General features: G+C 44.6%; 1 protein-coding gene across 7 annotated transcripts in view; it reads right to left on the bottom strand.

Moving 5' to 3' along the window:
• Window positions 1–17,437, bottom strand: part of pdzd2 (PDZ domain containing 2) — a 106,282-nt gene that overhangs the window by 41,680 nt on the left and 47,165 nt on the right. For all 7 annotated transcript variants that reach the window (XM_086110510.1, XM_086110512.1, XM_086110511.1 and 4 more), the window contains 4 exons: window positions 14,802–14,855; window positions 12,718–12,817; window positions 6,865–7,022; window positions 5,783–5,902 (listed from right to left, as the gene is read on the bottom strand). In XM_086110510.1, coding sequence (XP_085966636.1) covers window positions 5,783–5,902; window positions 6,865–7,022; window positions 12,718–12,817; window positions 14,802–14,855 — 432 coding nt within the window. The remainder of the gene's footprint in view (window positions 1–5,782; window positions 5,903–6,864; window positions 7,023–12,717; window positions 12,818–14,801; window positions 14,856–17,437) is intronic.

Raw genomic sequence — 17,437 nt, 5'->3', positions numbered from 1 at the left:
TTTTGAGGATAAGCGTTTCAGATCATGGATGGTTGGATGATTATTAGTGCTCATTTGCCTGAGTCTGTGAGAGAACTTTAAAACCAACCTCACTTGTGGGTCAACAACGTAGACTGTCAAACCTTTCATTATGGGGGCTGAACAACAGTGCCGCTATGGGTTGGATTGATAACAAAAATACTGGTATTCAAAAAGTGAATGCATGTTAAACCAAATTGTACTTCACTTCTGGGTGTAACGGTGTAGGAGAAGATATTACAGTCGTCCCTCCCATATTGTGTTTTTATTTTTGCGGTTCCACCGTATTGGACATTTTTAAATGATACATCTAATTTTATATTGCAGATTTTTCACTGTATCGCTGGATTTTGTGGTGATCATTTTTCATTTTGTTACTGCAGACTCACAGAGCAATCAGGGCGAAACAGGAGAAAAGACAGTGTCCGAAGTTTAGGATAATTTTACACTTACAAAAAATGACAAAGTGCAACATCCATCCATCCATCCATCTTCTACCGCTTATCCGGGGCCGGGTCGCGGGGGCAACAGCTTTACCAGGGAAGCCCAGACTTCCCTCTCCCTAGCTACTTCTTCCAGCTCTCCCCGGGGGATCCCGAGGCGTTCCCAGGCCAGCTGGGTGACATAGTCACTCCAGCGTGTCCTGGGTCTTCCTCGGGGTCTCCTCCCAGTGGGACATGCCCGGAACACCTCACCAGGGAGGCGTTCAGGAGGCATCCGAATCAGATGCCCAAGCCACCTCATCTGGCTCCTCTCGATGTGGAGGAGAAGCGGCTCGACTCTGAGCCCCTCCCGGATGACCGAGCTTCTCACCTTATCTCTAAGGGAGAGCCCGGACACCCTGCGGAGAAAACTCATTTCGGCCGCTTGTATCCGGGATCTCGTTCTTTCGGTCACGACCCATAGCTCGTGACCATAGATGAGGGTTGGAACGTAGATCGACCGGTAAATTGAGAGCTTCGCCCTTCGGCTCAGCTCCTTCTTCACCACGACAGACCGATACAACGTCCGCATCACAGCAGACGCTGCACCGATCCGCCTGTCGATCTCTCGCTCCCTCCTGCCCTCACTCGTGAACAAGACCCCAAGATACTTAAACTCCTCCACTTGGGGCAAGATCTCTCCCCCGACCCGGAGGGGGCACTCCACCCTTTTCCGACTGAGGACCATGGTTTCAGATTTGGAGGTGCTGATTTTCATCCCAACCGCTTCACACTCGGCTGCGAAACGCTCCAGTGAGAGTTGGAGAGCCCCGTTTGAAGGAGCCAACAGCACCACATCATCTGCAAAAAGCAGGGATGCAATACTGAGGCCACCAAAACGGACGCCCTCAACGCTTCGGCTGCGCCTAGAAATTCTGTCCATAAAGATTATGAACAGAATCGGCGACAAAGGGCAGCCTTGGCGGAGTCCTACCCTCACTGGAAACGATTCCGACTTACTGCCGGCAATGCGAACCAAACTCTGACATCGGTGGTATAGTGACCGAATAGCCCGTATCAGGGGGTTCGGTACCCCATACCCACGAAGCACCCCCCACAGAACTCCCCGAGGGACACGGTCAAACGCCTTCTCCAAGTCCACAAAACACATGTAGACTGGTTGGGCGAATTCCCACATACCCTCGAGGACCCTGCTAAGGGTGTAGAGCTGGTCCACTGTTCCACGGCCGGGACGAAAACCACACTGCTCCTCCTCAATCTGAGGCTCGACTTCCTGACGGACCCTCCTCTCCAGCACCCCTGAATAGACCTTACCAGGGAGGCTGAGGAGTGTGATCCCTCTGTAGTTGGAACACACCCTCCGGTCCCCCTTTTTAAAAAGAGGGACTACCACCCCGGTCTGCCAATCCAGAGGCACTCTCCCCGTTGACCACGCGATGTTGCAGAGGCGTGTCAACCAGGACAGCCCCACAACATCCAGAGCCCTGAGGAACTCCGGGCGGATCTCATCCACCCCTGGGGCCCTGCCACCGAGGAGCTTTTTAACCACATCGGTGACTTCAGCCACAGAGATAGGAGAGCCCACCTCAGGGTCCTCAGACTCTGCTTCCTCCAAGGAAGACGTGTTGGTGGAGTTGAGGAGGTCTTCGAAGTACTCTGCCCACCGGTTCACAACGTCCCGAGTCGAAGTCAGCAGTGCCCCATCCCCACTGTACACAGTGTTAGTGGTGCACTGCTTCCCCCTCCTGAGACGTCGGATGGTGGACCAGAATTTCCTCGAAGCCGTCCGGAAGTCGGCTTCCATGGCCTCACCGAACTCTTCCCACGCTCGGGTTTTTGCCTCGGCGACCACCGAAGCTGCGTTCCGCTTGGCCAGTCGATACCCGTCAGCTGCCTCTGGGGTCCCACAGGCCATAAAGGCTCGATAGGACTCCTTCTTCAGCTTGACGGCATCCCTTACTGCTGGTGTCCACCAGCGAGTACGAGGGTTGCCGCCACGACAGGCACCAACCACTTTACGGCCACAACTCAGATTGGCCGCCTCAACAATAGAGGCACGGAACATGGTCCACTCGGACTCAATGTCCCCCGTCTCCCCCGGAACATGGGAAAAGCTCTGTCGGAGGTGGGAGTTGAAACTCCTTCTGACAGGGGATTCCGCCAGACGCTCCCAACAAACCCTCACAATACGTTTGGGTCTGCCAGGACGGACCGGCATCTTTCCCCACCATCGGAGCCTACTCACCACCAGGTGGTGATCAGTTGACAGCTCCGCCCCTCTCTTCACCCGAGTGTCCAAAACATGCGGCCGCAAATCCGATGATACAACCACAAGGTCGATCATCGAACTACGGCCCAGGGTGTCCTGGTGCCAAGTGCACATATGGACACCCTTATGTTTGAACAAGGTGTTCGTTATGGACAGTCCGTGACGAGCACAGAAGTCCAATAACAAAACACCACTCGAGTTCTGATCGGGGGGGCCGTTCCTCCCAATCACGCCCCTCCAGGTCTCACTGTCATTGCCCACGTGAGCATTGAAGTCCCCCAGCAGAACAAGGGAGTCCCCAGCAGGAGTACTCTCCAGCACACCCTCCAAGGACTCCAAAAAGGGTGGGTATGCTGAGCTGCCGTTTGGTGCATATGCACAAACAACAGTCAGGACCCGTCCCCCCACCCGAAGGCGGAGGGAAGCAACCCTCTCGTCTACCGGTGTGAACCCCAATGTACAGGCACTGAGCCGGGGTGCAATGAGTATGCCCACACCTGCTCTGCGCCTCTCACCATGAGCAACTCCAGAGTGGAAGAGAGTCCAACCCCTCTCGAGAGAACTAGTACCAGAACCCAGGCTGTGTGTGGAGGCAAGTCCAACTATATCCAGTCGGAACTTCTCTACCTCACACACCAGCTCGGGCTCCTTCCCTGCCAGAGAGGTGACATTCCATGTCCCAAGAGTGCAACATGGCTATTGTAAAGCAGAAATATCTTACACTGCTGCAAGTCTTTGGTAACAGGTCAACATTGTTAATGGATTTAACATAGCCCACCACCAATAGTTAGAGTGAATTGTAATCCCTCCACAGTTTGGCAAAGATTGACACTTTCAATCGCTTTATTGAAAAAAATGGTCAGAAAAAACGCCTGACAAGCATTCATACATAAGCTACCAGTAACCACAATTTAAAACTTAGCACACAAGTTTTCCAAGCCAATTCTACATTCGCTGACTCCCATAACACTCAACAGGTAAGGCACCATCTTTGAAAGTCACAGATACAACACTGTAGAATGTGAAGATGGCACCCCCAAGTGGAGAATAACGATACCTGCACATCACATGCATATTTTATTGGTTAAATGTTTATATTAACAGATAATTAAAATAAATCCATGATGTCTACTTTTCAGATTTTACTCTTTTGTGATGGCTTCTGGAATATTACCTCACCGATAAGCAATGGACTACTGTACAGAGTCAGGAGGATGAATAAGCCCGTAGGATAGTAAAATACATCCTTGTGACTTGGAAGAAGAAGAAGAAGAAGAAGAAATCTGATATGATGTCATAGCACCGTCCTGAACTACAAATAAAAAAGAAATTCAAGACTGGTTAGTGAGAATTACAATATGTATCGAACCCGAATGTCTGGCAGAGGCCCAGACAGCAACCCCCACCCAATGCAAAACTATTACGGCGATCAAAGGCCTCCACCTGTGCTGATTGGAAGCTAGATGCTTATGCTATTTTGAGACACTGTCTATCACGTCAACGATAAGCAAGATTTTAACGTGTCAGAAAAAGCACACACCCGCCAACTCCCGGTGTATGACGCACAGTAACATCTCAGTTCAGCAAAGCTGGTGACGGGCAATGTTCCCTCAAAGGCAAACCATGTGCATTGAAAATAACGCATAGCTTGACTTGACCCATTTTCATGAAAACGTGGTGTTATCAATACAGAAAATACATTTTTGAATATTTGGGTTTTGTGACATCTACGATTATAGAGCACTTTACCTGCACGAGCGTAAACGTCGTGGAGTCAGGGACATCATATCTATCTGTTCATATCTATGATATGATATGATATGATATGATGATAAAGCCACTTTGTTCCCAGAGTGCAGTGCGTGGCACAATAATTAAAATGAATAAAGTTTTAAGGATGCCAATCTTTGTCATATGTGTGTTTGTGTGAATAGCAGTTGAATATTTTTTTTATTTAACTGTCACATTTGTTATGATAAATGTTGCATGTTTTTATGTTATTTTATTTAAACAAATCGTAATTTTAGGTTGTATGTAAAATAGCGAATCCTGGTCAAATCCTACAAAGCATTAACATACCGGTAAATCTTTAATATATGCATGTATTTACAGAAATTGAATCTTATCTGTCAGACTTGTATAGCTTTAGTTCCAAATCATAAAACAGCCATAAGATTTCTCAACCAGTTTTCATGAAGTTAAGTGTCAATGCCAAAATGTTTTGGTTTTTTTTGTGTGTGTGTGAAAATGTTTTTTTGATTTTTGTGACGTCCATGAACACGGAATGCAGCAAGACGTAGGAACTTAAACGTCGCCGTAGACTGTATGTTAATGACGGTAAAAGCATTTGGTACTTAAACATATATTTATACGTAAATGTACTGTATTGCATGGTGCAATGCATTTAAGTAACAAAGTTATAAGGACGTCAATCCTTGTCATAAATGTAGTAGTTTAATGTGTAATAATTAACTGTCAGCAGGTTGACATGGATACAGTTGGGTCATCAAAACATTCTGTCAGTCGTGGATGCCTATTAGACCCTGAAAGCAAAATGGCCGCAAGTATCGGCACTGTTGCAAGTCCCGATACCGAAACCTGATATGGGTACTCGTCCATCGCTAATGAGAACTATACAGATTTACCCTCAGCAATCTTAAAATAGTGATTGTAACGACAGACAGGAGAAACATTTTTGAAGAACTGTTCAATTCTTGTTGGTGAGACACCAAAATGGAACATAAACCAATGCTAACGTGAATAAGAAAAGAATTAAATACGTTCATTTAAAAAAATAAAAATAAATATAAATATATGATTTGTACGTATATGGGACAGCAATATAAAAATTGTGGTGTCATCACATCAGGGACAAAAAAAGGGCAGTAAAATAGTGTGAAGCGTTGCTGAATGTGTGCTTGGTTTGTAAATAAAGGCTCTGATAAGCAGATATAATTTGAAGCAACAAACACTGAATTGTTGCTGAGAACATCAGTACTTGAAATGCATTTTATGGGCTTTATTCCATCTCACATGACAAGAGTGCACTCACCTTGCCCTGGCCTTTCATCAGTACTATGCTGGAGATAATGGATGGCTGCGCAAGTCGCCATGGGGATTCCACTTGAACGGTGCTCAACGAACGTGCTGATTTCTTAATGATCTGATATTCCTGAAAGTGAAAGGCATACAGGATAACAACAACAACATTTAAAAAAACTTACATTGCCAACCTTACAATTTGTCAGCAACAACTTCCTATATTTCCAAACACACACTGGCATAGCTGTCTTTACCCATCTTTTCATGTTTTACCCATTTTACATTTCTACTCAGTTACTTGCGGTCATTGACCATTTCAATGTATATATTATCATGATTTAGCTAATGGGATTTGTTTGGTTATCGCTCATGCTGCCATGAAACAGCTTCTGTTTTGCTTTATTTATTTTTTTAGACTCTCATTAACATAGCAATTCGACTATTTCTGAGTCACTGTTATCGTGACAGCCCTTTGATGTGACACTGTGGAGAATACTAATATGAATAATTTCATTAAGAAATTATACATTTCGTTATTCCTCAAGTTTCCTAATTTCGGGATGTAATGAAATAGTCGAAAGCACCCTAACCGGACATGAGATGGAAACTTTATGTAGGTCAACATACTACAGTTTCTGTGCATCTTTATCAGCACACTAATGAGATACGTTAACAACACAATTGGGTTCAACGGGTTGAAACTTATTTACGGTCATAAATAACATCGGTATTTATGTAAGAGAGATGGATCTCCCATTTGGTGGTATAATAAGCAGATTGTGGTAAATAGATATTATTAAATATTTTTGAAGGGGGAAAAAAATTTTAACTGAATGGATACCAGGAAATTGAAAATGAGTAAGGCCCAGAAAAAGGTGATAGAATAAAGAGTAGTTAGCACGTTTGCCTCACAGTGGAGAAGCTGTGGGTTTGAATCTCCTGTTTGGAGTTCCCAAGAGGGCCTGTGCACGGCCTGGAATAAATCAAAATTTGTTTTCAAATCTCTAAATGACCTCGTGCCAATGAATTGAAAGTGCTCTCTACATACATTTGAGTTAAGTTGAGAAAATTACAAGTGACCATATTACTGACCTGTCTATCTACAGCAGTATCCAGTTGTTGTGGTAAGGAGTGTTTCCGTCTGCCTGGCTTTGAGGACTTCTCTGCAACGCCACAGCGGCTCATACCATTCTCCAGAAAGAGCTCATCATCCTCACCAACTGACTCCAAGCGACTGCTACCGCCTATGACTGGACAGAATAATGAGCTCAAACCCCTGTGAAGAACTGTTCTGTGTACAGTTTCAGTCTTTCTTTGTGACACTCGTAACAGACTATGAAAAATCACTCAAAATAGCAACTGTCTGGCACAGATAACCGTGACCACAAAGTGAAGTTAATTCATTTTCTTAGATATATTTTATACATTTAAGGAACGGGCGTACCACATCAGCAAATACTTCAATATGTTCATAAAACTTACAGTATATGAGTGCTCTACAAGATGGTTCTTTTCCAGTAACTAGTCAATTTCAAATGACACAAACAAAAAGTGCGTAATGTGACATTTTCAAAATAATGTGCCAAACACGGTTTAAATATTTGAATGCTGCAATGAAATATCTCACCAAAAACAACAGATGTAACAACAATGTAGGCAACTCTTTTTGAGTTACTCTGTTATAATGAATGTGAACCAGGTTATTAAAACAAGAGTGGCCAAAGACCTTTGGCAGGACTATATATATATATATATATTTTTTGTTATTAAACTTTTTATTGAATTTTTTCAAACAGTTAGAAAAAAGAAAACATGGTCACGTGTTTAAGTACATAGAACCACACCAGTTCCGGGCATCGAAATAGTACATACATACATTGACATTCCTGTGAAACGGGTTACAATTACTGCCCTCGCAAATATACATTGTCCTGAACACTGTGCCATATGAATTGGCAGGACTATACAATATATTGACCGACTAATGTATGTTGGGTGTGAAAGCAACAATATAAAACAGTTCAAATGACTGAATGTATGATCAAATGATTTCGTCTACATTGGACTGACGCATATTCAACCAACGTGACAGAAAGAGACCTTTAAATATACCTGCTTGGATTTATTTTTTTGTCATTGCAAAATGCTGTCTACATTATCTTCAATTGACACAACAAATGGTTAATGAAAATGACCCTTTGATAAACATCAAATTAGTTGTCAGCTTGACTGAACTTTAGCGAACTGATCTTCAGAGAAATGTAAGTGGAAGTTCAAATCTAACAGCAGCCATTTTAGATTTTTGATGGATGGTCAGCTGTCGAGCGATCCTTTACTGGCGGCTCTCATATCTGCCTTGGCTCATGAGTTACCAAACATGGCATCAAAACCAGTGGAACGGCTCAGCGGAACATCGCAAAATCTATCTATGATCCCCCCATTTGTGTTGTTCGGATCCAGTGGTTGTTGGTCAGTCAAAGCGCAAACTGCGAAATGTAAAGCAATACTTGAAGCATTTTAATTGCTTGTGAATTGTTTTAGCATCATTGTTTAGATTACTCATACTTGTGTGTCTTAAGAATACAGACATTTGTGTGTGTGTGTGTATACACATATATACAGTATAGACCAGGGGTGTCAAACATACGGCCCGCGGGCCGGAACCGGCCCCAGAGGGGGTTCGATCAGGCCCGCGGGATAATTTAAAAATGGGGAAAAAAAGCATAAAAGACACAAAATGAATATTTTTATTAAGATGCAATTCATGTATTAACCGCTAGTCATTGTTTTCTCTTTCATTTGTAAAGTGTAGGTGGGGGGTACATTTAGATTTCATATGCACATGTGTAAATGGTTTAAAAAAATCCTTTCTTTATAAATCTTGTTTAATCTTAAAATGCATGACTATATTTTTAAATACTAATTGTTCAAGTTTTGTGCCTTTGTACAATCAGTGGGATCAGTTGCACTGCATATATGTGAATGATAAAATTAAATTGCACATTTGTCGAAGGAAATCTAAGGTGTTTTATGAAATGTTAGGTAAATGAAATGTAGGTACATTTCAACATTTTCCTCATGTACTTGTGCGTCGCTATATAAAAACAAAGGAAAGACATATTTTGGTTATTTATAGCAGAGTATGGTATAATTTTAATGGTCTGGCCCACTTGACATCGACCGAGGCCGTATGCGGCCCACAATATGAAATGAGTTTGACACCCCTGGTATAGACAGTCATACCTCGAAAACCGAGGTATGACTGTGTACATACATATAATATTAAAAAAAATCCTCATCTCACCCCCCCTTGGGTGGTTTTCGTCCCTCATTCAGCTCGGGTCCTCTACCAGAGGCCAGGAAGCTTGAGGGTTCTGCGCAGTATCCTTGCTGTTCCCAGCACTGCACATTTCTGGACTGAGATGTCCGATGTTGTTCCCGGGATCTGTTGCAACCACTCATCTAGTTTGGGGGTCACTGCCCCGAGTGCTCCGACCACCACAGGCACGACTGTCACCTTTACCTTCCAGGCTCTCTCCAGCTCCTCTCTGAGCCCTTGGTATTTCGCGGGTTTCTCGTGTTCCTTCTTTCCATCACTTGGGACCGCTACATCCACTACAACGGCTTTCCTCTGCCCTTTATCTATGATCACGATATCTGGTTGGTTCGCCATTACCATCTTGTCAGTCTGGATCTGGAAGTCCCACAGGATCTTCACTCTGTCATTCTCCACAACTTTCGGAGGTGTTTCCCATTTTGACCTTGGGGTTTCCAGTCCATACTACGCACAGATGTTTCGGTAGACTATGCCAGCCACCTGGTTATGGCGTTCCATGTACGCTTTCCCTGCCAGCATCTTACACCCTGCAGTTATGTGTTGGATCGTCTCAGGTGCCTCTTTGCACAACCTACACCTTGGGTCTTGTCTGGTGTGGTATATCTGGGCCTCAATGGCTCTGGTGCGCAGGGCCTGCTCCTGAGCAGCTAGGATGAGTGCCTCTGTGCTGTCCTTCAGGCCAGCCCTCTCTAGCCACTGATAGGACTTCTTGAGATCGGCCACTTCAGTTATGGTCCGGTGGTACATCCCGTGTAGGGGCTTGTCCTCCCATGATGGTCCCTCTTCCAGCGCCTCATCTTCTGTTCCCCATTGTCTGAGAAATTGTCTGAGTACGTCATCCGTTGGAGCCTTCTCCTTGATGTATTCGTGGAGCTTGGATGTTTCATCCTGGACAGTGGCTCTCACACTCACGAGTCCCCGGCCTCCTTCCTTTCGGCTTGCGTACAGTCTCAGGGTGCTGGATTTGGGATGGAACCCTCCATGCATGGTTAGGAGGTTTCGGGTCTTAACGTCCGTGGTCTGAATCTCTTCCTTTGGCCACCTTATTATTCCTGCAGGGTATCTGATCACTGGCAGGGCATAGCTGTTTATTGCCCGGGTCTTATTCTTGCCATTGAGCTGGCTTCTTAGGACTTGCCTCACTCGCTGGAGGTATTTGGCCGTAGCCGCTTTCCTTGTTGCCAGTTCGAGGTTGCCATTGGCTTGTGGTATACCGAGGTACTTGTAGCTGTCCTCAATGTCTGCTATTGTTCCTTCAGGGAGTGAGACACCTTCAGTGCGGACTACCTTTCCTCTCTTAGTCACCATCCGACTACATTTCTCAAACCCGAATGACATCCCGATGTCGCTGCTGTAGATCCTGGTTGTGTGGATCGGGGAGTCTATGTCCCTTTCGCTCTTAGCATACAGCTTTATGTCATCCATGTAGAGGAGGTGACTGATTGTAGCTCCATTTCTGAGGCGGTATCCATAGCCTGTCTTGGTGATTACTTGGCTTAGGGGGTTCAGTCCTATGCAGAACAGCATGGAATGGGAGAGTGCATCACCTTGGTATATGCCACATTTGATGGACACTTGGGTAAGTGGCTTGCCATTGGCTTCAAGTGTGGTTTTCCACATCCTCATCGAGTTCGCAACGAAGGCTCTTAGGGTCCTGTTCACCTTATACAACTCCAAGCATTCAGTGATCCATGTATGTGGCATCGAGTCATAGGCTTTCTTGTAATCAATCCAAGCTGTGCACAGGTTGGTACGTCGGGACCTGCAGTCTTGTGCGACTGTTCTGTCAACCAGGAGCTGATGTTTGGCTCCTCTGGTATCTCTACCAATGCCCTTCTGTGCTTCGCTCATGTATTGATCCATGTGTCCACTTATCTTAGCCGCAATGATGCCTGACATGAGCTTCCATGTTGTGGAGAGACAGGTTATTGGGCGATAGTTGGATGGGACTGCACCATTTGAGGGATCCTTCATGATCAGGATCGTTCGCCCTTCGGTTAGCCATCCTGGGTGAGTCCCATCCCTCAGCAGCTGGTTCATTTGTGCTGCTATGCGCTCATGGAGTGCTGTGAGTTTCTTTAGACAATAGGTGTGGACCATGTCCGGGCCTGGTGCTGTCCAGTTCTTCATATCTGAGACTCTTTCCTGTATGTCTGCCACTGTTATGGTAACTGGGTTCTGTTGCTGTGCTCCTCTCTCAGGGTCACCAGCCATTGTGCACTGCTGTTATGTGCAACCTCCTTCTCCCATATGCCTTTCCAGTACCTTTCAGTTTCCAGTCTTGGTGGGTCAGTTCTGTTGTTAGGACCCTGCCACTGAGCGTACACTTTTGCAGGTTGTGTTGCGAACAGCCTGTTTATCCGTCTGGCCTCATTCTCTTTTGTGTACCGCTTTAGGCGGCTGGACAAGGCTTGGAGCCTTTGTTTGGCAGTTTCGAGTGCTTTCGAGTATGGTCATCTGGATGTACCTCTCGGGTATCGGCCTTTTCATCACACCTCTCTGGGCCTCTGTCAATTGACTCACATCTTTCGGAGCCGCCTTGACCTTAGCCTCCAACCGTCTTTTCCGTGGTGGGTAACGTATCTCATGGCTTCCATGGATGCTGAAGCGTATATCAGCTCATTGGTTTCCGTGATCGTTACGGTAGGGATCGCCCTCAGTGCTGCATTCACACTTTCCATGAGACTTTCAGGTGGTACTTCACATAGCCGTTGTAATCGGTTTCTAGGTTGCCCAGCTTTCATTATCGCCATGATCTTAGCTTTCAGGTCAGTTGCTGCCTCGCTCAGCATTTCATTCATTGGGACTGGCCTCCCAATCTCATCATCTGCATTCATTGGGGCTTGCCTCCCAATCTCATCATCTGCATTCATTGGGGCTTGCCTCCCAATCTCTGGTATGACCTCCTCCTCTGATCTGGCAGCCTGGGGCTCTTCACCATGGAACCTGCGTTGTACCTCATCAATCTCAAGTTGTGACAGCAGTTGCCGTTTGTGGATGTTGTAACACTGAGCTACTAGTTGTTTCGTGGGTTTCGAAGTAACCATTTAGCCCACATTCTCTGCATGTAACCCCTCTGACTCGGGTTGCTTGAGTAGTAGCATTCCAACAGAGCCATGTTATCGCATCTCGCCCATCTCCGCTTTGTTCCAGTAGCCCATTTTTCATCAAGGTGCTCTGGTTCCCCAGCACCTGACGCAGACCTTGTTTGGCCGGGCGACGTCTGATTGTCTCTCATCATTGTATGAGGTAGGCATTAGCGTGAAGGATCTTGCCCAAGGACCCACACTGGATTGTGTTATGTGCTCATTTTTTGCCCCAAGCGGGATTCGAACCACCGTCTCCCGTACGCCAAACCGATGCCTTACCAACTGAGCTATCCAGCCGCTATATATATATATATATATATATATATATATATATTATATATATATGTTTATCAATCCATCCATCCCGTGGAAGGGTAAAGGAGGGTTTGAAAATGTCTGCCACTGAATGAGTTTTAATATGGGCAACTAAAATGACATTTAGGGGAGTGTCAATTAATCGTGGAACTTCTCTTTTGCCGCTCGAGCTCCACTTTCATGGGAGTTCACACCATTACTAACCCTGGGATTGACTGCAAAGCTTTATGGTTGCAGGACTGCAGGAAGATCCTTGGACTGCCTCTGTCTGGCATGTGTCCTCGAATTTGTCCAGGTTAGTCAACTGTAAGCCAAAAAACAAAGAACTGGTTACTGCGGGAATTCATAGTTTTCAAATACTCTTTCATTTTAATCACCAGGACATATTTTTTAAGAAAAAGAAAAAAATCATGAGGGAAGCCTGAGTAGAGAGGTTCTGGGCTTGAGTTTTTGCTCAGGCCCCACTGTGTAACATTTGCATGATGACCCAGTGCTTGCAGTTTTTCTCTAGGCACTGCAGCTTCTTTCCACATTTCAAAAACATGCATGTTAGGTATCATGCAGCCTACAGTTCATGTGTACGAATCGGAGTGTAAATGGTATTCTGTATGCCTCACCAAATATGGATTGACGGTCAAAGGCCACCATACTCAAGTGCATGCAGACTTCAGTAATGGATCAGGACGAGAATTCAAGCCAGTAACTTGCCAACCAGTGGCAAAGTTTCGAAAAGAAAATTGTTTATACCGATGTGCCAAACAGCAGCTCAGACGACCCCGCCCTTATTCAAGTCCCTGGAGATGGTGCTGTGTTGTAGTCCCGAGACTGCATATTTTGCTTCAGTGTGTGTCCAATTGAGACCCTGAAGGGCATCTGTGGGAGGAGTGGTCCCTCTGATCTAAACCAGAGTGGTGCTTTGTTATGGACTTCGGTGCTCATCACGTATTGTCCATAACGAAAAGCATGTTCAAATATGAGTGGTGAACATACAGTATGTGCAACTGGCACCCGGACACCCAGGGCCACAGTTAGATGATGGACTTCATAGCCCTGTCATTGGTCACATTTTTTGGACACTCGGGTTAAGAGAGGAATGGAGCTGTGAATTGATCACCACCTGGTGTTGTCTCCAATGGTGGGGGGAGGTTGCCAGTCTGACCAGGCACACCTAAACCTATTTTGAGGGTTTGTACAAATGAGGTGACCATGTTTCATCCTTCGGTTATTGAAGCAGCTGACGAACTGGAGCTACGGCTGTAAAGTAGGCATGTCGTTCAGCCCATCCCAGAACCAGTTGATGGACAGCATTTAGTCGCACTGTCTATCAATTCAGTCTACCCGCCTGAGATGAACTGAATTCCATTAATACATTCCAGCCCCTCAAAATCACCATTCTTTGGGTTTGCGTGTTTAATAAATAAAATATAGTACTGGATAAAAACATAATCATCAAGAATGTAAATAAATAAACTGGTTACATAAAGTGTAATTATGGTCCTATCTGCTGTGCGCTTTTTATGGCCTCATGAGTAATATCGGGAACATACCCGGTTTGTCTCAGTGAGCCTCAGGGTGTGAGTTTAGGGTTAGCTATGTACTGTATGGCTTCTTGCAAGTGTTCTCATTGTGTATTTGACCATTTGTCCCATTCAATAAACAGCTCTAAGTGTATCACTGACTACTTACTGTATTTCACTTCACTCAAGTGGCATCATATCTGAAGCATGTAAATAATTTTTTGGCTCACGATACAAAGCAAAGATTCTACCATGCGATTGTCTATCATTTAAAGCCTGTTTGTCGTCAAAACATGCAGGGGTCGTGAATTTGTAGAATGAGCTTATTTTCAGCTGCCAATGCGGCCAGTTGTGCGCCAGTCACACATCAGACACCAGATGGTCAGCCCGTGAATTCTACATGTGCTTGAGTGACCACGCCAGTGGAAGGGACGCCATCTTACAGCAACTTTTCCTCTTGACCATGTGAGAGGACACCAAGCAGGACCATAGAAGAATATTTCAGAAGATTTTAGTGTTATTTATGGTGCGCTTTCCACATTTTTAGTCTGTGGCTCATTCTAGCGAAGCACTATCCTTATGAGTTGTAACTGGTTGTAAACGTGATGAATTGGACTTTTCAGCAATTCAAAAGTAATTGGCATTAATAAATGGTACAAACAAAATCAACCATAATACCATTCCCAAATTGTACCACTTGAGAGCCAAAAAATCTGAATCATTAGTGTGACAACCAGTTTAAGGCAGCCAAAACGAGTCGGAGATGCTAACCAGATCTGGTAAACTGGTGGATGGGAGGTGACGGAGTCCGACATCAGATTCCTCCTGTGTGAGAGAGAGAGAGAGACAGAAGAAGGTTTTAACCCTTTCCTGGACAGCAGTTACTACAGTTGTTATCAGGTTACAGGGTGCATGAAAGGGTCAATGCATGTAGGATTAGTGCTGTCAAGCGATTAAAAAAAAAGTGTGAGATTAATTATGATCTGTAATTAATTGATCTAATTTAAATTTTAATCTCATCTAAAAATTGCAGAAAAAAACAATTTTCATTGTAAATTCATTACATTATTGAGGCAGATCACAAGATTGACATCACGTAAAAAGTCGCATTAAAAAGTTTTTTATTGTTTTTAAATAGACTTGAACAGATGCAGCCCTCGCCATTTACTTTCAAATCCGACCTGCAACATTTAGTTTTGACCACCAGGGGGAGTATTACTATTTTGTTTGTTTTTGTTAATCTCCAAATAATTACAAAATAAAAATAAAATAGAACATCAGGTCCATAAAACAGTGCTTAGGTTAACATATCAAAAACAGTGAGAACACTTTTCTGAGCAATACAAGTACTGAACACTGAACTTGCTTCAGATAATAAAAAATTTAAAAAACGGACCCTTAATCACAGTGCGGTAAGTTAACACTTCAGAAATAACACTGTTCATCATTACAAAATAAAGTGCTGAGATAAACATCAATCACTTCTCGTAGGCTACAGAGGGCACAGCAGCTATGCTGACTTCATGCCTCGTACGTGAGGTGTTCTCCTCGAGTTTAGTTTGGTGAAGAGCTATGCTATGGCTAGGTAAATTGCTAACACTTTCGGTGCTAATGTTAGCCGTGGCTGCACTCGCGACTGGGTGCTTTGCATGATGCCTTATGGGAAAAACGTCCGAAAAACTTCAGCTGCTTCGGTGGGAAGCAAACTCTTTCTTACAAATTCGGAACACCACCCTACCTTTATCAAGAGTGCCGTCAGGGCGTTTTTGGAATGTAAATTGTCCATTCATTGTGCCGAGAACTCTCACATGCTCCTACATTTTTACCTCTCCTTTTCTCACCACTGCTTACTTAGCCTGCCCAACTCCAATGGGAGCCTATCAGCTTCTGCTAAACAAGCCCAAACATAATGACAGCCAATCAATGTCCGCTTCAGGCTGTGACTGACCAGTTTGCACACCCTCAACACCTCGAACACAGGAAGCCAACACAGAAAAAGTGATACAGTGAAACTCCTCTAGAACGAAACCTACATTGGCGAAAATACCCCCTTATGTGAAAAAATCTTCATGCATTAACACAATTCCCATTCTCCTGCCCCCCATACGACGAAAACCTCCCTGTTGCGTTATACGAAATCATTTTCTCTGCTCCAGCCTCGCAAAGACATTCACTACAACGAAGTCTTATCCAACAGCGACCTCTACTGCTTCGTTCGAAAAAAGGCAACAGCAACCACCACACTGGTTTACGTAGTGAATGATGTTTATTTCGGTCACAGCTGTGAATTTCCTGGACTCAACATACTCATAGCTGCTCTGCCATTGGCTTACCAAGCATCATCCTGGTCTCCGATTGGCCAAGAGGGACCTCACTGTCTGGAATGATCTGCGGAGCACACGGCGGACCGTGCAGCTGGTCGGACGGGCCGCGTCGCGGTCACCCCGTCCCCCTCCCCCTTCCCATTCATCCTCCCCCTCATTACATGTTATGTCTTGTGACTTGTTGTCACTATCATATGCTTATTTATGTGCTAGGGTCTTTTCTTATCCTGGACTTAAATTATCCTCAGAAGAGGATAGTTTGAGCGTGTTTTTTTTCCCCCTCTCCCTACCTTGTGGTTTCCTTTCTGAACTCTGACTGTAAATTTCCCCATTGCGGGACAAATAAAGGATATCTTAATAAACAAACGTTTCCTAGAATGCTTTACTTGTTATCATGCTAAAAACAGCCACGGGACGCTTCGTAGTCCTCGATGGCCACAGTTAGCTCTCGAAGGCTAAAAACCTTACGCTAACTGGAGCACTAATGAGAGAGAAGCGCTCCAGTTAGCGTAAGGTTTTTTAGCCTTCGACAGCTAGCTATGGCCATCGAGGACTACGAAGCGTCCCGTGGCTGGTTTAAAAGTTCACTGCATGCCAGGAAGTATTTGTTATTGTTAGATTCAGATGAGAATGGACGTTGCATTGCTAAAATTGCTACAAAACGGACCATTGGATGTCAAGCAGCTAAGACAGGAAGAGCTCTGATGCTGGAAGAGAGGGTAAAAGTGATCAAAATGAAAGACGGAGCAAGCAAAATAAAAGACATTATCCAAGAAATTGATGTAAGTGAAAGTGAATTCTGATCGTAAATTTCGCAATTTCTTTCCCTTTTTATCTTTCTACACTGGCAGTATGAAGTGTCAAATAAGTGTGCTCATACTTATGCACTATTGGAATAAAAATAGAGTACACATACGTTTGTGTGTGCGTGTACACATTCGTTTGTGTGTGTGTGTGTGTTTGGGTGTGTGTGTGGTTACATCTGAGATCAAATTTGCTACAGTGAAAACCCCCCTGTTGTGAAAAATTTCTTGCTGCAAACATGATTTCGTTGTAGAGCAGTTTCACTGTACAAAAAGGCAA

The sequence above is a fragment of the Hippocampus guttulatus genome, chromosome 5 (genome assembly GCF_054856545.1).
Source record: "Hippocampus guttulatus isolate MCC_2025c chromosome 5, RoL_Hgut_1.0, whole genome shotgun sequence".
Classification (NCBI taxonomy): domain Eukaryota; kingdom Metazoa; phylum Chordata; class Actinopteri; order Syngnathiformes; family Syngnathidae; genus Hippocampus; species Hippocampus guttulatus.
Note: the sequence above shows the minus strand (reverse complement) of the source record. Positions and strands in the feature narration are given on the sequence as shown.